General features: G+C 33.8%; 3 protein-coding genes across 5 annotated transcripts; all 3 read left to right on the top strand.

The window, feature by feature from the left end:
• LOC111709695 (zinc finger protein 3 homolog) lies at positions 1-7,986 on the top strand. Its single transcript, XM_023483562.1, has 12 exons — positions 1-124; positions 910-991; positions 1,594-1,702; positions 2,320-2,388; positions 2,643-2,876; positions 3,062-3,130; positions 3,500-3,570; positions 3,743-4,692; positions 4,787-4,865; positions 5,223-5,304; positions 5,791-5,937; positions 7,701-7,986. Exons 1-12 carry the CDS (start codon positions 82-84, stop codon positions 7,743-7,745), a joined length of 1,980 nt encoding a protein of 659 aa, XP_023339330.1. The 5' UTR covers positions 1-81; the 3' UTR covers positions 7,746-7,986.
• On the top strand, positions 7,975-19,019 carry LOC111709694 (integrator complex subunit 4). Its single transcript, XM_023483560.1, has 19 exons — positions 7,975-8,038; positions 8,491-8,543; positions 8,644-8,690; positions 9,507-9,689; positions 9,979-10,094; positions 10,455-10,637; positions 11,228-11,407; positions 11,642-12,118; positions 12,199-12,255; positions 12,436-12,537; positions 12,701-12,757; positions 12,997-13,129; positions 13,849-13,952; positions 14,204-14,316; positions 14,835-14,882; positions 16,682-16,741; positions 17,440-17,529; positions 17,749-18,352; positions 18,802-19,019. Exons 1-19 carry the CDS (start codon positions 7,991-7,993, stop codon positions 18,946-18,948), a joined length of 2,802 nt encoding a protein of 933 aa, XP_023339328.1. The 5' UTR covers positions 7,975-7,990; the 3' UTR covers positions 18,949-19,019.
• On the top strand, positions 18,997-26,902 carry LOC111709696 (L-2-hydroxyglutarate dehydrogenase, mitochondrial). Of its 3 annotated transcripts, XM_023483563.1 has the most exons (16): positions 18,997-19,086; positions 19,262-19,367; positions 19,915-20,005; positions 20,335-20,417; positions 21,668-21,777; positions 22,648-22,728; positions 23,156-23,219; positions 23,291-23,328; positions 23,426-23,481; positions 23,739-23,805; positions 24,233-24,340; positions 24,631-24,671; positions 24,782-24,863; positions 25,373-25,469; positions 25,950-26,068; positions 26,261-26,902. In XM_023483563.1, the coding sequence occupies exons 1-16, from the start codon at positions 19,046-19,048 to the stop codon at positions 26,370-26,372; spliced, it is 1,296 nt and encodes a 431-aa protein (XP_023339331.1). In that variant the 5' UTR covers positions 18,997-19,045; the 3' UTR covers positions 26,373-26,902. The 3 variants fall into 3 exon arrangements, with proteins under 3 accessions (XP_023339331.1, XP_023339332.1, XP_023339333.1); XM_023483564.1 differs by lacking the exon at positions 20,335-20,417 and having other exon boundaries at positions 19,016-19,091; XM_023483565.1 differs by lacking the exons at positions 18,997-19,086; positions 19,262-19,367; positions 20,335-20,417 and adding an exon at positions 19,390-19,733.
• The last annotated feature ends 182 nt before the right edge of the window (positions 26,903-27,084 follow it).

Genomic DNA, 27,084 nt, shown 5'->3' with positions numbered 1-27,084 from the left:
GTTATTAAATAGTCTTTAATATATTTTTATAAATATTTATGATAATAAAGTTATGATGTGCTCGTAAATATTTCAGATAAAATGGGTCCGCCGAGATTGTTGAATCACATGAGCAATATTCTAGGCAGGAGAAATAAGTTCATATAAACAAGATTTACCAGATTTAAAGGGGTTGTGCACTGTTTAATGTTCACCTTGTTTTAAAGGAGAGTTCGCGAAAAATGAACACTTTGGATTTTTTGATCTGCCAGGAAACGGGTTAATATAATTTTTTATTAAAACGGTTTCAATCTACTGCTATTGTAAAGAATAATCCTGTTTTCTATGATTTTTCAAGAAAATCCCTTAATGAGGCTTATTTAAGAATCACAACTGTACTCTGTTCTTTATCTAAGTACCGATGATGAAGATATCTGCTTTTATCAATCTAAGAATAAAAGATTTATCATAAGGATTTAAAGTTACTGTTGTGATGATTCGTTCATGGAACACTTTTGTGAACGGGTTGCTTTAAACTACACCCTGACTTTTGAGATAATTAAGTTCAAAATATATTTTATCGAAGCAAAGATTAACGTAATAAGATAAACCCCCCTAGTTTGGATACAAATGGAATCACTTCAAAAAGTTTGTTTACAGAGTTTAGAATCCGGATTCTTAACATAATTGTTCCTTCGATCCGGATCTGTAACATAAAAGCTCTTTGGATCCGGATCAAAGTGGCAAGCAGAAACGCTATGCCAGTATGCCTAATTTGTCAATAAAGTTTTAACTTGAAGAGAACAAACAAATTCGAAATTTTTTTTTTTTAAATCAGTAAATCATTAAAGTTATAAAGCTTTATTATTTTTCAATAAATCGGTATTCACTGAAAATTTCCAAAATCTAAGAAATTCTCCTGGTGTTTAGAGAGCTTAGAAGAATTTGACGCTAGTTCTAGGTTTACAGACCTAAGAATAGTTTGTATGGATGGAGTTATTCTTTCATACAAGTAGGTGTTTATTAATACTAGGCTTTTCTATTTCAACTTTTAATTTTGGCTTGTGAGCATCTTCTCTTGTACAACGTATAAAACAAAAACAAATATAGTTTGCGGATTTCAAAATATTTTTTCGCGCATTTTCAAAATTTTACAAAAATAAAAACTTTTTAAAACAAATTTTTAAAATTTTTAACATTCATAAACCTTTCCTGGGGGTCACGTGATGTCCTACACAAAATTTGGGGCCGATTGGTTCATCCGTTTTGACGTTTATTGGATACAAACAAACAGACAGACAAGCTAAATTTATATATGGATTTTCCAAGATAAGATCATTTTCTCAACTTTAAAGCTAAAACCCAAACTTTTTATAAACCCTTGTAGAGGACCCTTGTTCTTGTATCTGCTTGTTATTATATTCAATTTGAATTTGAATTTAATTTTAAAATGGTGGTATAGTTTAATTCGATTTTCGGAATCTTCTATTTATATGTTATGATTTCCTGATGCCTTACTGTATCTAATTCATCATGAATATATTTTCTTTAAAATTTTATCAAGAACTCTAAGGAAACATATTTCAAATACTATTTTAATATTTAATATTAAAGGTTGTTACTGGGAGCGTGTAGTGAGATGTTAAAACATTGTCTTGATGTTGAATACGAGGGAGAAGATGCTTGTATTATCCTTCCAACCCTGAACACATGGGAAATCAAGGTTAATTATCAATCAATCAATTAAAGGGACTGTAAGCCTGACCCTTCATCCACAGATGACAATGCCTGATTAAAAACGGTACCCTTGAAGCTTTGCCTGATTAATATATATGAATTAGGATATTTTTACGTGAGTTCTCTACAAAAGTGACTTGCGCATTTCTACTGCAGTAAAATATCGGAATTATTAGAATTATACATTTTTAAAACTAACAAATCTTCCACATTATTGATCAGAGAAAGGTTTCAAGGTTACTGATGTAAATTCGGTATTGCCATCTATGCATGGAGGGTCACTTGAAATTATGTCTACAGACCCTTTAAAAACTGAAACAGAACCCCCCAGACCGCCTTCAGGTTCAGATAACTACACGATGCTGGAAATATTATCATGGAAGTTTTTGAATATCGCATTTTAATGGAGAAAAACAAAACATGTAAAACTTTCAACCAAAAATGTGTTTTGATGATTTTAATATTTTAAAGAATCAATGTTTAGTGTTGATATTTTAGAAATTTGTTAAATTTATAACAAAAAAAATATCAAATTGATTAATTAATTGATTGATAGTTTAATAAATATTTAAATTAATAATAGTGAAAACATAAATATTTTAGGTTTTCCAGTCTGCTTTACTGTGCCATAATGAATCCCCAACTAATAAAGAATTGGATGCAGTGCTCAAGGTATATTTAACATTTTTGTGCTCAGCCTGATGTTTTCACTTCACATTGTTGTGCTTACTGCTTAGTCAAAGTATATTTTACAATTTTTAAGGGGTTTCCACATTTTTTGCTCTTTGTCTAATATGTTTTAAGAGTAAATTTTACATTTTTCACGTCAAGTCTGATTTTTAGACGTTTTTTTCTTTTGCTGACTTCTGGAAGCACATTTTATTTTTAACTTTACTTATTTTTACTGGTTCATCTATTTATTGTAGGTGTTTGCCACTATCGGAGGAAATGTTGGACCGTATGTTGATGTTGATCTTCATACTCAAGACCCGGAACTAACCCTGGCGCCAGCCCTGAATCTAGGTAGACCTGGAGCAAAACTGAACCTGGCTCCACCAGGAGTAGAACTAAACCTTGGCTCAGGTGGGACGGATATTGATATATCTGATCTCTCCAGTATCTGCCTGCTCTCGGTAGATCCTAAGTCTGAAACTGAGCAGGTACTAGCAACCTAATTAAAAAATGAAGTCAAAGGTATTTTAATCTTTCCCTGATGCATTTCTATATATTTCCCAAGTGATAAATGACTTTTTCTTAATAGCATTTTTACAAATAATTATTTTCCCAAATAGATAATCTTGAATTGTCAATGAAATATTACGTTGTAATGTCTTGTTATATTTAGGACCTGGAGAAGGAAGAGAGAATAACTTTAATAATCCCGAGCTCACTTGATGTATTCCCAGTTTCTAAGGTAACCCACCAGGGATTTTATATTCATTTTTGGTTTTCCACCCGTCTGCAACACATTGATCTGTAAGATGTGAATGGGAGAATTAGATAATAAAATGAGAGAGGAAGATTAAATAAATCCAAAAGTCGAACATTTTTATTTCATCCAACAAACCCGAACTTTTTTTATTCAGTTTTTAAACGAAACTTAAAAATTTTATTTGTACTCAAGTTCATTGATATAAATTTGACAAGATTCTTATTCAAGTTTTAGGTATTAAATTCATCAAACGCAAAGCATTTTTTTTTCAAATTGTTCCATAAGGGGGTGGGGGCTAGGCTAGTTAGCTAGGGTCTTAAAATATTAAAAAATATATTTTTGTTTATTTAGAGAACAGATAAGATCCTGGACGAGGTAGAAGAACTAAAGCTCACTTCTGTGGATGAAAATCTTTACAATAGGAATATTCTCATCAAAATTTGAAAAATTTAATTAAAAAAATGAAAAAGGAATTTGTCTCCCAACATTTTTTATCGATGATAATTTTAAACCTAATGTGTCCAAATAATAAAGGAATAATTTTTTTTCTGTTTAAGATAATAGGCGGGCTTAATTTTGACGAGAATTTATAAGAACTGAGATTGATATTGAAGATCTAAACCCTGCTCCGAGTCCTAAACCCAAACGGAAGTATTCTTGTCCCTTCTGTGGGCGAGGTTTTGTGAACCTTGCTCCGTTTGAGAAACATATAGCTATTCATCAGGGATCAGAGGGAGAGAATCCTCTACCGGAGAAGGACCTGGAGCCGAAACCCAAAATTGTGACAAGTTCTGATTTTGTCTGTAACATCTGTAACAAGAAGTTGACCTCCAGCAGTTCATTAAAAACCCATCTTGATCTGCATAACGGGGAGTTAAATGTCGAGTGTGAGATTTGCAATAAAAGGTTTGTCAACAAAAGTACTTTAAAGAATCACATGAAGTCTCATGATGAAGATACAAATACACCCCGATTTTTATGTAATATATGTGAAAAGATATTTTCTCATCCGAGTAACTTAAAGAGACACATTAAACATGTTCACATGGATGACGAAAGTTCAAGAAATCACGACTGTGAGCTGTGTGGCAAAAAGTTTAAAGATAACGGAACTCTGAAAACACACATGGCAATCCACCAGGACACACGGAAATTCCCGTGCACCATGTGTAGTAAATCCTTCGTTAAACGTAGTCAACTAAAAGCACACTTTAGAGTTCATACTGGAGATAAGCCGTTCACATGTAACTTCTGTGTCAAATCATTCAAGACCGCTGCTCACTTAAAGTCCCATAAGCTGAACCGTCATGTTGGAATTAAACTAAACAAGTCCCATTTATGCCAGGAGTGCGGTCAAGGATTCGTCAAGGAGTATGATCTTCGGGTTCATATTCGACGACATCGAAATGAGAAACCGTTTAAATGCCTTACATGCGAGAAGAGTTTTCACGGAGAGCGACACTTCATGGAGCACTCGCGGACCCATACCGGAGAGAAACCTTATCAGTGTGAGAATTGCAAACGCTGCTTTGCGACAACTTCAGGTAATTAAATGGACTATTAGAGTTCTAAGTTTTGAATCCTAAACATACTTGTTTTTTATTCTTGGAAAATTTTCTAATGTTAACTTTATTCTAGGACTGAGGCAGCATTTCAAATCCTACGCGAACTGTCGGTTGCAAGCAACAGAGGGAGCTTACTCTAAGTTCCCCCAAAAGTAAGTCAGAATGGAGAACTTTTTCAATGGTTGGAAAGAGTTGAAATTGTCGTTTACTTGTCAATTCTTAAATTATAACTTTTTAGAGATAGTTAAAGATCTCTGCAATGAGATACTAACTCTACCGTTCATTTATGAAAAAGTAATTATGAAACTATTTATTGTTATTTCAACTATCATGTATTCTGATTTTTCTACATATAATTCTGGCCTGTTATTATTCATTTCTATTTTACCTTTATTTCTTATTTGGCACCATCCACTGCTTCCTTTCTACCTTTTTCTGGCACTTCTTTCTGTTTCTTTAAAGTTCATAAATTCATATTTTTTTTGTGATTTGAAACTCATTTGTTTCAGGAGAACTGAATGGCAGAGGTTGGGCGGAATTCATATATCAGAGTTTATCATGTCGGAGAACTCCGATCTTCATAATATAGAGGTGACAGGACAGGACAGGACAGGACAGGACAGGACAGGACAGGACAGGACAGGACAGGACAGGACAGGACAGGACAGGACAGGACAGGACAGGACAGGACAGGACAGGACAGGACAGGACAGGACAGGACAGGACAGGACAGGACATAATAATAATAAGACAGGATAGGACAGGACAAAAAAAGGACAGTTTTTTTTCTGTTGAGATCGACGCTCTGAAGTACAAATCGAATTCTAAACAGGGAGCTCCCTTTCATCAAAAAAGAAATTGACAATAAAACTACTAAATGAAATACAATCTTAACGAAGTTGTTATTTTAATACGTTATGAAGATTCTAAAGGGGTTGCTCACGGTTTGTTGCAATAATTTTTTTCGTTCAAATACTCAAATATTTGTTCGTTACCCTCTTTTTTATTTTACATACACTCCTTTTAAGTTTTAAGATTAATTTTTAAGGAATTTTTCTCAACGTTTAGCCTTTTTAGGAATTTACAGTTGAAGAGCTGAAGGATACTGAGGAGACTGTTGTTTATATAACCTCTGATCTTGGCCTGGTTGGAGGAGGAATGATTGAACAGGATCTAGATGGACAAGTTAATATACAATCTCTACCTATAGAAATAGATACAGAGGTAAGTCATCAAAAATATGACAACGTAACTGAACAGTGAAAACTTGCTTCAAACTCTAATCTTTTACATTTTTTATCTTTGCAACCTACTGGCAAAACCTTTGATGTTTCAAACGTTAACTATAAGTTCTAACAGTATTCTTAGTTTAAAATATCAATGGTTGCAAAGATTGTAATATTCAAAGTCATGGTTACTCTACAAGAACTCTTCACCCCTTTCTCTGGGTCAGGGTAGTATAGGGAAGCTGGAGGGGACTAAGGAGGAAACTGACCTCCTTCCCCCTCATTATACAAGAAAATATATCCTCGGAGTCTTCATCTTCACTGAAGATAACAGAGGACGCTCTATACTCTCTAACTGGTTTTAGGAGAGACTAACACACGGGTTCACCATACTCGTCTGTAGATCTCATCAAGAGATTCATATCCTGTAGCTTCTAGAACTGGACCAATTGCTCTTGAACCAGCCCGTCTGAACTACCTACTGGAATATCCTGGATACAAAAGAGAACTAGGGTATTCAAGATATTAGTTGTTGCCTAAACCTGAAACTGGAGAGGCTTCTCTTTACAGACAGCTCATCATATACCAGTTGCAGCTAGAAGTTCTAGTCAGACTTAGGACTGCAGGAGCAGAAGCTAAACCTGATACTAGAGACGCTGATCTTTACAGACAGCTCTCCACGTATCCACAAAAGAGGAACAAGATGATCTTGATACAGGAGATGCTGCTCTCTACAGACAGCTTTTCACAGGCCTGTTGTAGAAGCAGCTAAGGAACAAGATAATCGTGAACCAACAGACTCTAGGAGCAGCTCCAGTAACGAAACTCTAGCATAGAAGAGCTTCTAGGAAGAGCTCCAGTAATAAAGGATGCAGCTTGAGTAGCAGCTAAGGTTGCAGTGTAAGAGACACTAGACTGTAGCAGCTAAACTAGATGTCGAGTTGGCGAAGCTGCCGAGATAGATACGGAATTGGAGCAGCTAAAACAAGATATTGAGATTGAGGAAGCTGCTCAGACAGACAATGAACTGGAACAGATGAACCACAATTCCTTAATGTATTTAATGTATTTGATTGTAATGAAGCTGAGAAATTTTATTCAACAGAGCCCTTAGAATGTGACACGATAGTCGTACACATTACACATTGTACAATTGTACAAGAGTGTTGAAACAAATGGGAGGGGTTTAGGATCACATTATCAGGAATTAAATTGTAATACGTTTATTTCTATGAGATTTTTCTGAAAATAGAATGTAAGTTGTCCCCACAAGGTTCTCAACCTTGAAGAAAAACTGGTTTCTTTCTGTGGGCTTGGGCCAGCAATTTAATGCCAGTCTAGGTAGCACAGAGAGGAGGACGGTGAAATGAATTTCTCTTCGTAGAAACATCGAATTTATTAATAATTGAATCCTGGCTCGACCTTTTCCTTAAACACTGAATTTAGATTTTGGTGTTGATGTTAGTCCAAATCATAGAACATAGACCGAAATATATTTTCAATATACGTGGAACTAACAACTACTTTTTTTACACTACAGAGGTTTGGTCAATTACCATCACCGAATTTTAAATAGTACGTCAAGTTGACTGCGGATGTTATTTCCACATTTTTTAGAAAATATATTTCGGTCTGGGGTCAGTTCTATGTTTAACTATAGTATAACTAAAGTCAAGAAAGAAAACAATCGCACAAAAATGTCTTCTATACAACTAAAATCACACTTTTTATGACGACTAATGACACAGTTTAATTGTTTAGGGTGGAGAAGTGTTGAACCTGGTGGAAATGACGGAAAATCTTTGAAACTCTCCAAAGGCGATTTTTCTTCCTTGTTCTCGACAAATTGCTTAATTTTTTATGCCTGATTTATTCAGTAGCAATTTAAAGATAGTGTTTTCCATGGGGAAAACGAAATATTTTTATTGTTAGTTCTATGCAGCTCAAGAAGAAACGATTAATCGTATCCCTTTTTTTAAAGTATTTTTTACTTCTACCTCTTTACCAAGATATTTTATCAGCTTTAAAGCTGTAATTTATTTCAGAAGAAAATGGCCGCAAAACTAAAGAAAAGAGCGATGGCCGAATACGGGAGTAAGGTCGGTGGCCGTTATTAAAAGTTGTCATTAACTTTCATTCATGGGTATATATTTTCAAGAATGCTTTCCGAAGATGGGGGTGTGGGGTGAAAAGTTTTTCCCGTTTTTCCATCAATTTTACTTCAAAAATACCTCATTTTCCCGAATGTAACGTAATTTCAGATTACCCTTCATTTATATTTAGCGTGGGAAGTCAGATATACTAAGTTACGATTGAACCCGTTGTCTGATCAAGAATGAATGAGAAATTCATGCTTCCCAACCTAAGCATTGATTATTTTCCTCGGTGGGTTTCCTTGTGGATTTAGGCAGGGAATTGTCATTTCAAGATAAAAAAGGTTTAAAGATTACCATTGTGAATTCGACATACCACTTTATAAATGAAGAGTCACTTGAACTTACGTCTACACTACTTTATTGTTTAAATTATTTTAATCATTTTTTTTATTTAGGTTTTAACAGAAGAACCTCAGGAGAATGTGAAGCGTTTAAAACTTTCCTTAAGGAAACCTAAATCTTTGATTTTTTTGTAATTTTTATTTATTGTGAGTTTTTACATGATATTACTTTTTTTTGCTTAATCTAAAATATAGGAGTTTTATCAGACAATCAACGTCAGTTGAACCTGAGGTGGATCCAGTTTTAAATATAGGTTAACAACATTTATCATTATTTTTAAAGAGGGGGGGGGGGTCGAATGATTTTCAAAAATACACCTCTGTGATTGGCTTGCATGCAAAATAGCATCTTTACCATCAATCACAATAACGTTTAAAAGTTTAGAAAGCCAAGTTAAGTCCATCGTAATCTTTTTAGAACGACATGTCACATTATTGTTCAAAATTTGTTTTGGAATTGTTAACAGTAAATCAGCTACTTTTCGGATAAAACAAGAATCCTCTTATAAAAAAATAAAGTAACTTCAATGTAACTTTAATTGTAACTCAATTTTAAAGTTGATGTATAAATCTGCAAGTCACTTATATAGAGAAACTTATTCATGATTACCAATTTTTATAAAGAAAACAACGATTTCTCCATTAGTAATACGGTTTTGAATCGGGTATAGTGAAGGGTCAATCAAATTTTGTTCGACAATCCCTTTAAAGATTAACTTAAACTTTCTTTTTTAGTCGACAATTTCTTTACACATTAACTTAAACTTACTTAGTTAGTCGACAATCCCTTTAAAGATTAACTTAAACTTTCTTATTTAGTCGACAATCCTTTAAAGATTAACTTAAACTTTCTTATTTAGTCGACAATCCTTTAAAGATTAACTTAAATTTTCTGATTTAGTCGACAATCCCTTTAAAGATGAACTTAAACTTACTTATTTAGTCGACAATCCTTTAAAGATTAACTTAAACTTTCTTATTTAGTCGACAATCCTTTAAAGATTAACTTGAATTTTCTGATTTAGTCGACAATCTCTTTAAAAAAGATTAACTTAAATTTTCTTATTTAGACGTGAATACTCCTGAGAAGAAGATAATACTAGAACTAATGAAATATAGTTCAGAATTAAACCTCTCCTCCTCGGATAACCTCCAGACCTCGCTCCGGAGGCTGGAGGAGTCTCTCAAGATCATGAAGGAGAATTGCATCAAGTACAAACTAATTATTCTCTACGGGAACATTCTAGCTTCAGGAACCAATAATCTTATATATATTTAGTAATTTTTAATCCATTTATTTTAGTGTTTTAATGATTAATTAACTTAACAGGGATTAAATTTACAAAACAGCGAGAAAAGTTGAACTTCTTTTGTGCACCAGTTCAGTTTTAGAAGAAGTGGTTCAACGTAGCTTGTCTTCTTTTCATCATTAGTTTAATTTTGTCCCAAATATAATAAGTAAATGATTCTCGAATTCATAAAAAGCTTCTAGTTCCAGAGATAATTCTCACGATTTAAGAAAAAATAAACTTGTTGGTGCAGGGAAGATTGATGATGTATCTGAGCGTATTGATGATATGGTGGATTATATTTCAGAGCTGGGTTCAAACAAGATAACCTCAGCCTGGCTTCAAGCTGCAACCTGTATTGTACAGAAGGTAGATGTTATTTTAATTTAGGGGACGAATGTTCTAAACCATGCTCATGTTCCAGATCTGTTTAAGTGTCGGGATTGAGCCAAAATACTCTCTTCTTCAGAAACCTTGTAAATTCTGAAATATTGAAAAAATAAAAAATCACATTTATTTTTTATCTTAATCTTAGATGATAAAAATAAGATGCTCGCGGATTTCTACTTAATTGATTGGATATGCAGTAAAAAAGTTTTCGTGAATAATTATCACAGTTACTTTCCTTTAATGGTACAATTGATAATCTTTGATCTAACAGATTTCACTGATAATTACGATAAGAACTTCTTTTTATATTTTTATGTCAATATTTATATTCTGTTCTAGGTAAGCCTGGATGGTGGATGTAGGCAGAAGGTTTTGAAGGCAGGACGGGATAGTTTACTCAGCTCCGCTAATCCAGTAGTTCATATCAACGCTTTAAACCTGCTCTCAGCTCTAGTTAAACCTGAAGCTGAAGAGATCAATACAGAGGTTTCAAACCTAGTTGGAAACTATTCTATGTCACAGGTAAAATAATTATTTAAAGTACAAGAGAACGAGATTAAGTGACCCTTAAGTTATCAAGTACGGAAAATTATTTTCAAATGTATCTTTAATAATTAAAACGCCGCAAATTTCTATTAACTTTGAAAGAAAGCGAACCAGGGCTATACATTTTTTTAGATGGAATAATTAGTTAAAAGTCAACCATTGTGAACTGCTTACGTAACTTGTAGATTGAAGTGCTACGTTTATTTTCCGAATACAGTCTCTTCGATAACATATTTAATAATTGTTTGAACCTAAAATGTTAATTAGTTTAAAGTTAACCATTGTGAACAGAGCTGAAAACTTTAGAATGGTGGATATCAGGATTAAGGCTTAAACCACTCTTTTCAAACTAAGTTTCTTAATATCCAGTTTAAATATTGCTTGTTCTCCACATGAATTTAAACTCCAGAGAAGTTAACCGATCGGATATCTGGATATTTCATTCTAAAGTTTTCAGCTCTGCTTACGTAACTTGTAGATTGAAGCGCTACGTTTCTATTCCGAATACAGTCTCTTCGATAACATATTTAATAATTGTTTGAACCTAAAATGTTATTTTATTAAAGGATGCCAGAGTTCGAACTGCAGCGTTTCATAGTTTGATCACGATACACGGACAGGGAGTTAAACTCAATGTATCCTTGTATCCTGTACTTTGCTCCGCACTGCGAGATGATTATGAAGGAGTTCGTTGTGAAGTTCTCCGGATACTTGCTATATTGGCAGAGACAGAACCAGAACATCAGGTAAAAGGAAGGGTAAAAACTTGGTCTTGTTTATAAAAAAACCTACTGCAGTTTCTGGCATGAATATAAACAAACTCCACTTTCGCGCACGATTTTAACGCTTTAGTACTGAACTAGTTGAAACTCGCTTTTATTATTTATTGTTTGTTGTTGATTGTTGATTAATCCTCAGGAACTCGTATAGAGATATTATTAGGATGATTTTGTTGACTTTTGATGGTCTTTGGGTTTTAGATCAAGATTGACGAGGAGAGCGGTTTTAACCGTTTGGTGGATGATGTATTCTCCCGGATATGCCAGGCTATCAACGATGTCCGCGAACCTGTTCGTTGTCTCGCAGCACAGATCATTGGAACCATGAGCAGAGTAAGCCAAACCTTCCTGGAGCAAACCTTGGATAAGAAGTTGATGTCCAATATGAAGGTGAAAACGACCTCTCATGAGCAGCAGGCGGGTTTAGTCTCCTCCGGAGAATGGAGTTCTGGGAAGAAGTGGGCTGATGATGCTCCCAAGGAGGAGGTTTGCTCCGACTCTGTGAACCTTGTAAGCCTAGGGAGTTGTGGAGCGTTTGTCCATGGTTTAGAGGACGAATGCTTCTCCGTCCGAGTAGCTGCTGTTGACTCCCTTACCAAGCTCTCTATGGAGAATCATAATCTTGCCGTCCTCGCGCTGGATTTTCTAGTCGATATGTTCAACGACGAAATAGAACAGGTTAGGAACTAGAAATTAGATTATTTTCATATTTTAAAATTAATTAAAGACCATATGATATCAATAAAACATTTATTTAGGTTCGCTTGAAGGCAATTGAAAGCTTGACTGCAATTTCCAAACACATAAAGCTCCAGGTATTCAAAGGAGGTTTTTGATCTATCATTGGCTGACAAACAGATTTTTTATAGCTTCTCATCGGTCGAACTGTACTTTACTGTACTATACTGTACTGTACTGTACTGTACTGTACTGTACTGTACTAGTTCACTTATAGGGATTAACAATATTAAAGTTCCGACCTATATATTTTAAAGGTTCATCAGCTGGATATTATCCTGGGAGCCCTGGATGATTATTCAACTTTACTCCGGGAGAAGCTTCATGGAATGCTTCAGGCTTGTACTCTAGCTACTAAGGTACAAATTAGCAAAACTACATAAAAATAAGAACGTTTTTATTTGAACATTCATTTACTTTTTCTAAAGCTGAAATTATGAAAATTAAACAATTTAGCCGCTTTTTATATTTAAGGCCTACTTATTAGAGCAAAATGAAGTTAAAATGAAGTGCTTTGTTTAGGACGGATTGAAGAGTGTGATAAATAAACTTATGCTTAATCTCAAGAAATATCCACAGGTTAGGAAACCTTTAAAACATAATTTGTTTATTGAATTATTGAATTGGTTCGTGATTGTTTGGACTAGAAGTAGTTTGATTATTTGATAGAATAGTCGCACGATTGATTAATTGAAGAATGATTCTATTTATTGTTTGGTTAGTAATTGTTTTATTTATTGATTGATTAAATAGTTGTTTGAACAGTTGCTTGATTGATTGATTGATTGAATAGTGGTGTGATTGATTGATTGATTTAGGATCGTAGATCTATCCTGATAACATTTAAACATCTGGGAGGAAACCATCCAGACCTGACCCTGCCACTAGTAGTTTCTCTCCTTGATATTCATCCTTTCTTTGATACTCCAGAACCTGATATAGAGGATCCAGGTAAGTTCTTTGATACTACAGAACCTGATATAGAGTATCCAGGTCAGTTCTTTGATACTCCAGAACCTGATAAAGATTATCCAGGTCCGTTCTTTGATACTCCAGAACCTGATAAAGAGTATCCAGGTCAGTTCTTTGATACACCTGAACCTGATATAGAGGATCCAGGTCAGTTCTTTGATACACCTGAACCTGATGTAGAGGATCCAGGTCAGTTCTTTGATACACCTGAACCTGATTAGAGGATCCAAGTCAGTTCTTTGATACACCTGAACCTGATATAGAGGATCCAGGTCGGTTCTTTGGTACACATGAACCTGATGTAGAGGATCCAGGTCAGTTCTTTGATACACCTGAACCTTATATAGAGGATCCAGATCAGTTCTTTGGTACACCTGAACCTTATATAGAGGATCCAGATCAGTTCTTAGATATACCAGCCTTCTTTACAGTTGTCAACGCCATCAACATTGATAATAAGATGACTAAACCTTTGGAAATAATTCCTCAAGTGCTTTTTATCTCTGGTTTAGGAAAAAATAATCGATGTTCATTGGGAATAACTTATTTTTGTGCAAAGAGTATCAAAAGTAGGGGGGAAATTTGTGAGTTGATGTCAATTTTTACATTATTTTCTTAAATTCTTCTATTAGATAATTGTAAGAATTGTATGGCCCTCTGTACGTGTTTTTTAATAATGATAATCCAATAATAATTAGGATACCTGTGTACCCTGGTTCTTGTTCTTAATGCTGCTCAACATTGTCCAACCCTGCCCCCACTTCTAGATGATCATACTAAACGTCATCATGCTTATCTTAGGGTAGGTTCTAGTGTATTTACCTTTTCGTTCCCGGCTTAGGCGGAGAAAATTGTAGACAAAGTTTTTTTTAAAATTGAATAATTTTCATATTTTTCATTTTAGGATAAACCGATACAATAATTGTTGCTTTAAATGACCTCATGATTAAATGATAGTCTTAACAACCAATTCCAAAATTAACCTTATCTATATTTTTATAAATGGTTTAAAGATTTAATTCTATTTTGATTTCATGATTTAATTGTTTTTAGGACACATTTCCCCACCTGATTCCGTCTAAGGATGGTAATTCTAGTTCTCCTGGTTTACCCTCTTCAACCTCGGAGTTTATGAACTCCGTCCTCCGTAGGGTTCAGATGTCAAGGCAGAGAAATATCTTCGTTTTAGATCTATCCGACCCATAATTCTGGATGGGATGGGATGGGATGGGATGGGATGGGATGGGATGGGATGGGATGGGATGGGATGGGATGGGATGGGATGGGATGGGATGGGATGGGATGGGATGGGATGGGATGGGATGGGAGGGGTTAGGATGGGACGGGATGAGACAGGACGGGACAGAATGAGACGAGATGGATTTTTCGGAAACTTTACTAGAATTTCTACGTTGTTCACAATTGTTAAGGTTTTGGAAAACTGATTATTCGCCTTAAACTCTTACCTTATATATTTGTAGCCTGATGTGCATTTTAGATATTTCAAAATATGAAATCTGCTAGATCTAATATTCTAAAGTTTGAAGGATCAAAGGGTTTACACCGTAAGGTCTAAAAGATACAGATATTATGAAATTGTAGTTTGATGGGAGTAATCAGTTTCTTTGATTTCCATGTCTTTTGTCCATCTTTTTCATCGAGAGCGAACCTATTTCTCACTTAGTAAAATGTCCTCGGGGAGTCAGATCTCCGTCCTAACGGCCTCCTGCAGGTAATATAATATCAGCCTCGAGCTTTGAAGGTTATCAAAATTTGACATTACTTAATTTCATATTTCATTTCATATTTTTATTCAACTACAAAGCATGAGAAATTACAAATAAGCAATAACAATTTACTGTGCAGTTTGGACCTGCTTATCCAGGGTAGGTTGTTTTGAGTGGTTGGCCCTAAGTTAGTTAATAATAATGAATATAATTGGTTACACACATCAAATTATGGATAAGTAAGGAGTTGATTGGAAGGTAGAAGATTGTCAGCTAGTGATCTGTGGCAAGAGTTAGATCAGAGGCATCAATGTAGAGATAAATTAAAATATTTGGTGTAATGGATGTTGGATACACAAACACAAATAAGCTAATAAAGTTCAGTTTTTTTTAGTTTTTTTTTTATAAAATCTACTCATATGATATACATTATACAACTAGGTTTTTCGCATTTAAACCTCTCATAATTCTCAAGATAAATATTGATTACTCTTTGTTCAAATATTTTTGCAGATTTAGTTTCTTTAAGGTCAATTTCAATTGCATTCCACAACTTAGGAAACATTGCGGACGGAAATCTTTCTAGATTTTTGTTTAAAACCCGTTCTAATTTATACGAGTTTGTTCTTTTTGGTTAAGCTAGGTTATCATGAAAGTATCCATGCATAAATGTCAGAACACTAAGTTTGTATGTATCATCAAGATTAAAAACTTTCAGTTTTGAAAATGATGGATTTGAATCTGCCTTGAAAGTACTATTATTAACCGCTCTGATTGCCTTGTTTTGCAAAGATCTGATTTTTTGCAGTTTAGAGTTTTTAATTCCACCCCAAGTAAATATTCAATATGAGGCCTTACAAGAGAGTTAAATACAAGTAGTTTAATGGTAAGATATTCTTAATTTGAGACAAAGCAAAGATTTAGCTAGCAATTTTATTCGAAATATGTTCAATTTGAAAATCCCAGTTTAAAAATTTGTTAAGTTTAAGTCCAACAAATTTGAAATATTTGTTCAAACAGTCATTACTAATCCTTTCAAGTATCTCATTTCCTATTGATTTATTACAACTAATGGGGTCAAAGTGCATATTTTAATTTCTAAATACCAAGGATTTAATGCAAGGAAAGTAATTTCAGAGGTGTACGCATCTTTTGTACTGCAGTGTACTGTCACTGGGCGGTAATGTAAGCACAAGACGGATGTCGAAGCCTGACATGGGATCCATCTTTCATATAAATAATTAATAAAATATTCTGGTCATAGGAAACTATTATGTGAATTATCAAAATTATCAAAATTTAATGCTTTTAACCTCCTCGGATACTAAACGAACACTGATGCATCTATTCTTGTTTACAAATTCCGCCCAGAGAGAACTGGTTTCAATATGTACGCAGAGTATACGCAACTGTAAATAACGTTCCTTGCATTACATTCTTGCTAAATACTACATACTTTGTTTTGAAGACATTTAGTGTCTGGCTGACACTAGGAGACTGGTAAAAAAAGATGTTTCTAGGGGCAAATCGTTTATATTAAGAAGAAACAGCAGGGGCCCTAGAACACTCCCTTTAGGAACACCACATGTTACAATTTTTTCTGTTGGCAAAACTCCATTTTTACACACATATTGAGTTCTGTTAATAAGATAATTGAGAGATAAAAATATATGGTGACCTTGAGATGTCTAAAAGTTGCTGAAAAAATATTTGAGGCATTTTTTGAGCATTTCTTCATGTTTTAGGGTAGTACACAGCACTATTTTGCAATTTTCATTTTAATGACCAGGTTTTTAAATTTTAGAGAGCTGGAACGAATTGCAAGTATCCAAGCTTCGATTAGTGATCCTGCTTCATTTGCTAGGTTTGTATCTTATGATAAATAAAGGAACTGATCACTCCTTCCATAATCTAACTTAACAGTTTTTATATCTTTGCTGCCTGATGTTTGAAATCTTTGATATTTCAACCCAATAATTCTGCAAAATTAAATAGTTTAAGTCACATTGCATGGAATATACGGATTAGTTCTAGGCGAGTATTTATTTCTTTGACTTCTTGCTCTTTGACCTTTGTCATCTACACATTAACACATTTATTTACATCGTGATCAGAAAACAATAAATAGTTTTTTCTTTAGTTTTAATAATAAGAAATTCATAAATCTTAGCACATTTCTGACTTAAATGAAAGAACAAAAACAACAATCACTCTACAGTTCTAATTAATTTTGCACAATATAAAAATTTAGTTTTACTTACTTTGTTGCTGTGCTTAGGATCCGGATCCAAGGGAAAAAATATTGACCAAAAAACTTCTACTCTAAAAAACACAAATCTCAATTGTTAACTGATCAAAGATTAATAATTAACTTAATAATCTCTAAATTGTTCATCCTCATTACTTTTAAGCATAAAAATAAGCGAATAAAAGAAGAAAAAAATTTAGAAATTTTTAACTTGCTCAAAAACAGTGAAGAAATAACATGACCTTACCAGGATCCAGATAAAAATGAAACGTATTCTATGAATTTATATTTTATATATTATATGTTATTTCTAGTTTGTATATCGAGGCCCAGATCCTATATGAGAAAGTAGTTCGGGGGCATGCTTGGTCTCATCACAACTCCCAACCTGGACCTGGATTAAGGTTTGGATTCTTGTAATCTAGGTCTTTAAATTAGGGCTTTTAAAATTAACTCTATAAGACAGAATTTAGCCCTGAAAAAATGTTATTGGTAGTTTATTTCCTTGTCTGAAAATGTAATGATTTTGTCTGATAAATAAGTACTTTTTAGACGGTAAACGGACACTTACCCAATATGCTTGCAAATTCAAGTCAAATGTGTTCAATTAAAAAATTTTTCAGGGACAATATTCAAAAGTTGAAAGTCATCTCGCAGAAACTTAATTCCATGTTCTCCAACCTAAACCGAGAAAACCAACTATTAATCCGTATTCTCAAACTTAAAATACTTGGAGTAAACCTCGTTTCTGTGGTCACCAACTCCAACAAGAGTGCGCTGGGAGAGACGGACGAATACCTCCGAGAGTTTGACTCTGTCCTCGCCGAACTCTCAACTTCAGAGCTGGCAACCCATGGTTTTATCGGAGATTTCGACAAGTTGAACCTGAGTGAATCCAAACCTGGACTTATTGTGAGTAAAATGAAACCTCTCCTCCTAAAACATCCTCCATCTTGTCTATCCTCAGTATCTCTGGACACTAAGCAGGCTAAAGCTGTGATATTTGAACCTACCGGAGGGTCGGAAACCTCTCTCAAATGCTTGGCAGGACTGGTTCTAGGGATACCTATGGATTGTGAGATCACACACGTCCCTGATATCTCCGCTCTACGTATCTGCATTCTTACAGCGGATCAAGTAACACATCTCTCCGTTCCTAAGAGGGGAGATTTAATTCCGTCTAAGGACGGATTTAGACTTCTTACATCTGCCCTGGTCAGCCATCAGGTAGATATTTTAAGCATTCTATATTCATATATTTTGCTAGTTTGTTTTATCCAATAAACGGCTGAACCAATTTGGTCCAAAGGAATTGAGTCTTTGCCACAAACTCTGATTTTCAAATCCCTATATCTTTACAACCCAATGTCGTAATATTTCAAACTATGCATTTTGTTAAATCAAATAATTTAAGTTTGAAACATCAAAGGTTTACACTATCAGGTTACAAAGATATAGGGGTTAGAATTTTAGAGGTTGTGGCAAAGACTCAATTCCTTTTATGTGGTAACTCACGTTTCTCCAAAGTAAGGTTGAGTAGAAGAATCAGAACTTTTATTTTATTTTCTTTAATTTGGAAAATCCGGTAATTAAAAAAATCAGCGCGATTTGTTATTGTCATTCTTAAATGACCGAAAGGATTTTAAGTAGTATTTTTAGCAATGTTTAATATCTAGGTTTGGTCTGAAGCTCTGGATATTGAGATCTCCCTTGTGTTAGACTTGTGCCCGGCAGGACGGAGTAAAGACCAGGAGAACCTCGTCCCACTCTGTAAACCTGTTAAAGTTAGTGTTCTACCCAGAGCTGTCAGACGTGGAATCTAAATGTGAATAAATATCTCTAAATATATTACCTGTCTCAATTTCTCACTCTTGTAAATATTATGTTTTCAGAAGACCATTTACCAATGTATTGTTTAAAATGTTGAAAAAATGTTGCTCCGTCCCTAGCATACTTTCAAGGCAGGGTACCCTTGTAATCAATCTTCTTCTTTTTATATTCAATATTGTGTATTTTTTATGTTTTATTTTCTATATGAATCTTTGATTACATCTCAATTTCAATGCTTTTTATATCTATGTTTACAAATGATGAAATTTGTCTGTAAATTCTTTAAGCTTGATTACCTGAGGATAGAAGCATATCCACGACTACCCCTGAGTATGATGTCGTGGTCGTTGGAGGAGGTATTGTTGGATTAGCAGTTGCTCAAGAGATTACAAACCGAACCGATAGACTCAAGGTAGAATAGGTCCTAACTCCCGTTAATGGGACTGTTGTTGAAATTTAAAGTAACCTTCTATTTAAAAAAAAAAATTGCACGCCCGATTCACACCGATTAAAGCTTTATTTGAACAAGTGGATTGTGGAAGGTGTCTTCCTTTTTCCTATAATTAATAATTGATTAATACATAATAGTTAATTTCCAAAGAGAAAATAATTGATATCTTGTGCATTTTTATCATAGAAAGCTTTGAAGGACATCGTTTTGAATCGGACATGCCACTCTATAAAATTACGCCTACAGTCCGCTTTTTATTGATAAAACAATCTATTTGCAAAGGTTTACCAACAACAGATGAAATAATGATGACCCAATGTTCTTAAGGTTAATTCTAGTCTTCTATCTTAAATGAAGTTATTTCAAGGAAGGCTAGATAATATGGTAAAGAAATTAACAATTTTACATGTACAGGTAACAATGAATGCAATGCAATTCATATAGTCGTTTTACACTTTGTGGTTAAACCTGTATTTTGATTAAATGGTAGAAGTTTTAATCTTCTAAGGTTTGTGTGCTAGAGAAGGAGCATGAACTTGCCACTCATCAAACTGGTCATAACTCTGGAGTCATTCATGCTGGCATCTACTATACTCCAGGTATACAGGGATATAAGGTTAACTATATAGATACTATTCTTGTCTGTCTGTCTGTATGTGTGTATCCAATTAACGTCTAAAAAGCTTAACCGACCGGGCCCAAATTTTGTGTAGGACCTCACATGACCCCTGGGAAGGTTTATGGATAGTCTGAATTAAAAAAATGCCTTTAACAAAATCAGTGGAACATATTTTAATTCTGGTACACATGGATTGGGTAGCTATGGAAAGTGGTGGTTAGAAATCACTTATTTAACGATTTTCCCTATTTTTACATTTTAAAGTTACAATATATTTGAAGTTTTAGTAAAGGGGTTTTTTTAATATAGGAAGTGTAATGGCTAAACTATGTGTTGAAGGAATGAAGGCGACTTATCAATACTGTGATAATCATAATATTCCATACAAAAAGGCAAGCTTAAAGGGACCGTTCACTTAATTGGGTAATTTCAGGGTAAACTAAACAGCCTATACGCTGTTGATTAGTAATAGTCTTACTTTTCAAAGACAACTGTGGCCGAAGAAAAACCCGACTTTTCGTTCAGAATTCGAGCGCAAAGGGACGGTCCCTCTCTATAGACACTAATTGATATTTTTCAGTATGTTGTGAATCAAAATAAATTTCAAATATAAAATTAAAATGTAGTATCAAATCGTTAATTGTAAATGTCATTATTTTTAAATTTTTTTTGTTTTTTAACTTTCTATTTCTAAAATAACACTATTTTATTGCATTCAAAATTGTGTATTGCCTGTGTAAAAGCTGAATTGAACGCGGCATGACAAATGGAAATTTGTGCACATACGGGAACAAAATCTACAAAATCTACGAACCAAAATACGAGTATTGATTAATTGATTGTCGTAGAGACGTCGTCTTTGTATACACATTTTACATGTTTTATTACGAAAAACGTAAATTTCTCGCTAACTCAAATATCAAAAGTTTTCATATTTTAGTACATAATAACGAACACATAATGACATTAAAATATGATAAATTTAAATGTTATTGGGCTGCTGTTACTGAAAAAAACATCAAATAGTGTCTATAGAGAGGGGACCGTCCCTTTGCGCTCGAATTCTGAACTAAAAATCGGCTTTTTCTCCGGCCACAGTTGTCTTTGAAAAGTAAGACTATTACCAATCAAGAGCGAATAGGCTGTTTTGTTTACCCTGTAATTACCCAAATAAATGAACGGTCCCTTTAAGATAAATATTTTATATATTTGTTGTGAATGCCACTTCAGGGGTCCATATAATTCCATCTGATCAATCCCAAATGTTGATTGATTGATATTAGGGGAAGAAATAGACCATGTTGTTATTGTAAATAATTGGAAGTATAATGTCAAAAAAAAATTCCATACTACAGAATGTTTACTGCAAGGGAGTGTTTATTTTTCTGTATATCATAATTTATCTATCTAACACCCCAAATGCAGTACACATTTCTGAAGTGTAGTACACGTACACAAAAACTTGTCAAAATAAAGTGTACTACTTTCATGCCCCTAAATGTACTTTCAACCCCAATCCCGTTTGGGATCAGAAATGGAATTATATGGACCCATGCCTCAGTGTTTTCTCTAGTTTTACTTTAAAACATATGAACACCCAAAAATGATTTTTTTGTCTAATGGAGATTTATTAATCGGTCAGGTTGGTAAGCTGGTTGTAGCGACAAATGAACTTGAAGAGAAGAGATTAATGGATTTATGGGAGAGAGCAAACCTAAACCAGGTTCCAGGGATAGAGCTAGTAGATTCTAAGTCAGTAAACTAAATTCTACATAAGGATGCTTTTGATGATGTTTGTATAAAGAGTTTGAATGTATATGTATTTATTAAGGGTAATGGTAGATGTCAAAGTCTGCACAGTCAACAAGAATGGGTTCACACCCTTTGCTAATGGTTGATGTCAAAGTCTACTACAGTCAACGAGTATGGGTTCACAACTTCACACCCTTTGCTAATGGTAGATGTCAAGTCTACTACAGTCAACGAGAATATATTTCTACTTTTGCTGAATCAATATGTATTTATAAGTTCAATGAATGCATTCCCAAAAATGTTTTGATTATTTAAGTGCTGACTAATTATCTACTTGTAAATGCACAATGAATGTATATTTAGTTGAGATTTCAATATGTATACTTTGTTTCAAAAAAAAAACGATCAAACAAAATTATCAAACATTATATTTTCAATTGGCTCATAATAAATTTTCTGTTGTGTTTTATTTTAAGCTGAACCATCATACATTATTATTTTGTATTTTGTGTTTGAAAATAAATACTATAACTATAACTATAAAGAAATGAAGCCCGCCTGTAAAGGTGCTAAAGCAATCTGGTCTTGTTTAATTGATTGTTTGATGGATTTTTTAATTAAATAATTGATTTAATATAAAGAGGTATAAATTATAAATGAACGGAGGGAACCCGCCTGTAACGGTAGAAAAGAAATCAGAGACCGAATTTAAAGAATTTGAGACGCGGCTCAAACATGGTTTATATTCAGTGTTTAAAGATTTGAGCCTGCGCTCAAATGGAACCGGTTTTTGGCGGTTCAGCGACGTGGCTGAAATACTTTAAATTCGGCCTTTGGTTTGATTTATTGATTGATTGTGTATATATAAAGGGGTATACAGGAACGGGAGCCCGCATGTAGAGGTACAAAAGCAATCTGGTCTCCTCATACTGGTATTGTGGACTGGGCAAGGCATGGAGAAGAAATTAAACATTTTAATTAATGCATGTTCAATTCTCAAAAGGACCCTTTAAACATTTGTAGGATGAGTGATGAATGAGATATCTACATTTTAGCTAAACATGTATTCTTTCATTTCTCATTTGGGGTTTCACTTTCTAAGTAACTTGCGGATTTGGGCGAACAAGAAAATTTGTAGAATTTATCACTTTTCGAGATAAAAAAAATTCAAACGTGATTCGGACATGACACTCTTCAAATGTGAGGTCACTTAAAATTAGGTCTACAGTCCCTTTAAAGTTTGAGACAGAAACAATGATTGTAAATAATTTAAAAAAAAAACTATCTTTCCGAAGTAAGCAAGGAACTTAGCAATTAACTTGAAGTGGAAAAATAAATTCTTAAGATGTTTGTTTTTATTTCAATTTCTTGTTAAAAGAGTTGCTCGGCATTATGGAACTGTTTTTAAAAGTCGAGGTGGTAAAATCTATACAGGGTTTCAGGTAGATCTAATTGTAATCTTAATTTTTTATTTTATCATCAAATAATTCCAGATGCTCTTTTGTTTATTTAGGCTTCTGAGTTTTCAGCCATTGGTGATACTGGAGTTAGGAAATTTGATTTGTTAACATTTTTTCTTTTTTATAATTAGTAACTTTTTCAATATATTTATAATATTTAAGTTCAACTGAACAAATAATAAATATAGAATACGGAGTACAGAAGGAAAGGAAGTAAGCTGTCAGTATGTACTGGCATGTACAGGTACTGTACTGTCGATATTCAGCTTTAAATTGTTAACATTTTTGTTTGATCTATGCTATTGCTGAAAATATGCGTTTGGTGTTCAATAACATTTTGCGTAAAATGAATGTAAACATTGAACCCTGCATGATTGAAAACATTATGGAGCTTCACTATCGAAACAGTAGACACAAGGCATATTAACAAGGGAGAGAGGGTATAATTAGTTTTAATAATGTGGAATGGGAGCTGACATTTTTTATTTTCATATCTTCCAGGTCTTTATGCTGACCGTGTAGCTGAGTTGACCGGCTGCAATCCTGAACCTAAAATTGTTCCATTTAGGAATTCAATCATTCTCTCAATATTTTTTATTTTAATTACCAAGAGAAACTGAACCATTTTTCTGTGGCTTTTTGAGTAAAGCATTATTGATCTGAGGCTGTAGTTCAAATTTTCTGATTTTCTTTGTGCTTATACTTTTTGCTGTAGTTCTTAACCAAATGCCTGAACCTTCAGGCACTCTGCCCAAGTGCCTAAACTACTTTTTTCTCTGTGCCAAACTAAATTTCTATATTTAAACCCCTACCAGCTTTTAGAAAGCCCCTGAAATGGGGTTTGAAAAAAAATATTTTACACCTTTTGCAAAGTGAATTTGAAGCTTTTTTCACAGAAAAGTTTACAAACAGTTTTGCTTGTTTGAAATTGCAAAACATTGTTAAAGTCCAATTAGATCTGTACCTTTTACTGACATGAGTGTGTTTGGATGCAGAGGAGAATACCTTCTACTCAGCCCGGAGAAATCTAAATTAATCCGAGGAAACATTTACCCGGTTCCAGATCCGAGGTTTCCATTTCTTGGAGTACATTTCACTCCCAGGTTTGTTACTCCTACAGGTTTTTTTATTTGATTACTTTAAGATAATACAAAAAAAAACTCGGGATCTGAAACTGATTCTGGACTAATACTAAACCTGAAACTAAAACTTAAAACCTGGACTAAGGCCCAAACCTGAAACCTAAAATCTTGACAAAAAGATCAACCTTAACCAAAAATAAAACCCGGAACAAAACAAAACCAGAATCTATACCAAATTCCTGAATCTCAGCCCGACTTAAACCTCATCAAAAATAAAAACAAGTTTTACCATCAAATAATTTTTTCCGTAGAATGAACGGAGAAGTTTGGTTGGGGCCTAATGCAGTTTTAGGTAAATTTACAGCACCTTTAACTGGATAAAAATGGATTTAATGTTTAGTTGAAACTAGATAAATTAAAATTTTTTAATTTTTAGGTTAAATTATTAAATCAATATTTTAGCAATGTCACGTGAGGGATATAGTTGGGGGCAGGTCAACCCACGTGACCTTGCTGAGGTTCTTGTATATCCTGGTTTTTACAGGTACAGTGAACAGGGTACACCTTAAGAACCAACAACCAGATGAGTGAGATGTTTGTGTGTCCCGTTAAACAAAAAATGGATAAAATCTAGTGAAAAATCATTGCTAAATTGTCAAGTAGTGTTTTTAAACGTTTTTTTTAAATTCAGCAAAACTGTAGATGTTAAAATTTGCTTTTATTAAACTTTGCAATATCTTTATCCTACAAAAAATGAAAGAAAAAAAATCCAAAAACGATCGTTACAAAACGATAGTTTTTGCACCGTTTTTGGTTCGTTTTTAAGTCGTTTTTTGACATATATCTTTTGTCAGGGTCCAAATTTAACATAATGTAAAATAACAAATGCCTAGAATAAACAATTTAGAAAATATTTTCTCTTCTAACACTATGCCAAAATTTAACTCTAAAAGAAAGAAAAACGAATTAACTAAATAAACAGCATAACCTGAAAATAATAGAGTAGGACTCGACTAAACCTCCGTGAAAAGTTTAAATTCCTGTTTTAATCAGGTTGGCTCAGAAATATCTTGGATATGGTTTGGACCAGATGCTCGGTTCCATCTTTATTAGGAGAGCAGTGAAGGAGTTGCAGAAATATGTTCCACAGGTAGGTTACAAGATTTGAACCCATCGCAGCATTTATGAAAGAAAGGATGGATGCTTTTCAGATTTAAAATTTTAGAAGGGTTTTCCATAAAGAATGTTTTTGGATTATTCGGAGATGCAATTTATTTATTCCTAGCTCAGAAATTCATGGTTCACTTTATGCACGAGTTCACGACTTCACGAGCTTAAAGTAGGAGATTGAATTTAACCTTATTAATATTGTTGTATTTCAATAGTATTCGTTCTTTATTGTTCTCCATAAACCTTTTATGCTTTTGTAGTGTCAATATCACTGATGAAATTTGTCTGTTATATTTGTATTGAGGTCAGATTTAATATATAACGAAAAGTAGTTGTTGGGATAGGTATGGATTCTGAACGATTACTTCTTAAGTGCACTCTAGTCGATATTAGGGAAGTTGTTTTACTAGCTGTACCTTCAGTTTAACTACTTCTTGATATTCATTAATTTATTTCTGAGGTTGAGGTCGAAGATATATCCCGAGGTCCTGCTGGGGTTAGAGCTCAGGCCATGAACTCCTCTGGGAACCTCGTCGGCGACTTTATCTTCTCTAGGGGGGAGGGAACCATCGGAGCCAGGAACACCAGAAAATATATTTTTTATTATTACTCTCATTATTCATGAGTACGCCCCTGCTGTTTAACTCAAGTTTTGATTCTAAATAATTGATTGCTCCCAATCTTAGTTTTTAAAAATTTGTTCAAATTTAATATTATATTTTTCAAAAATTTAAAGCAAATGCATCATATAATTGTTATTTTTGGTTTCAGAGTTCTGCATTGTCGAAATGCACCTTCTCCTGCTGCAACAAGTTCTCTTGCAATTGCACAGATGATCGTAGACAAGATGAACACAGAGTTTAATCTAAATCTCAGAGTTTAATCGGAATCTTAGAGTTTAGTTTAATCCAACCCCTTGTGTTTAATCTGAACATCGGAGTTTAATCTAAACCTAAGTGTTAAAATTAATTTTCACAGTTACATCTACATCTTAGAGTTTAATCCAAAATCAACCTCGAGAGTTTTATTTAAACCTCAGAGTTTTACCTAAACCTCAAAGTTTTATCCAACCCCCAGAGTTTAATCTAAATCTCAGAGTTTAATTTAAACTTCAGAGTTTAATCTAAATATCAGAGTTTAATTTAAACTTTAGAGCAGATTTTAATCTAAACCTTCAAATCAAATCTGAATCTTAGAGTTTAATCTAAACCTTCAGAGTAAAAATTAGATAACTCAATGTGTTAGTTTTACTTATATGCAAGCAAGTGCTAGTCTAGTTTAAAAAATAGTTAATTGTTCTAACTGTTGTACATTAGTCAATTATATTTACATATTTATAAATTGCAATTTTATTTGATGTGTAATTCTTTTGGGTATATAAACCTGCATTAATAATACACTCAGACATCCAAACTATTTGTTCTAGAGACACAGTATACCAGAATTTGTATAGAAGGGCTGATATATGTCAAACTTTACGTATGGTGAGGATACCCCCTGGAAATTCAGTTTTATCTCATCCAGGGATGTGGATCCCCCTCCACCCCCGTTATAAGATCCTGGAAATAAAATGTAGATTAAATTGAATTCAAACT

Source organism: Eurytemora carolleeae, unplaced genomic scaffold (assembly GCF_000591075.1).
Source record: "Eurytemora carolleeae unplaced genomic scaffold, Eaff_2.0 scaffold992, whole genome shotgun sequence".
In the NCBI taxonomy this organism is placed as follows: domain Eukaryota; kingdom Metazoa; phylum Arthropoda; class Copepoda; order Calanoida; family Temoridae; genus Eurytemora; species Eurytemora carolleeae.
Note: the sequence above shows the minus strand (reverse complement) of the source record. Positions and strands in the feature narration are given on the sequence as shown.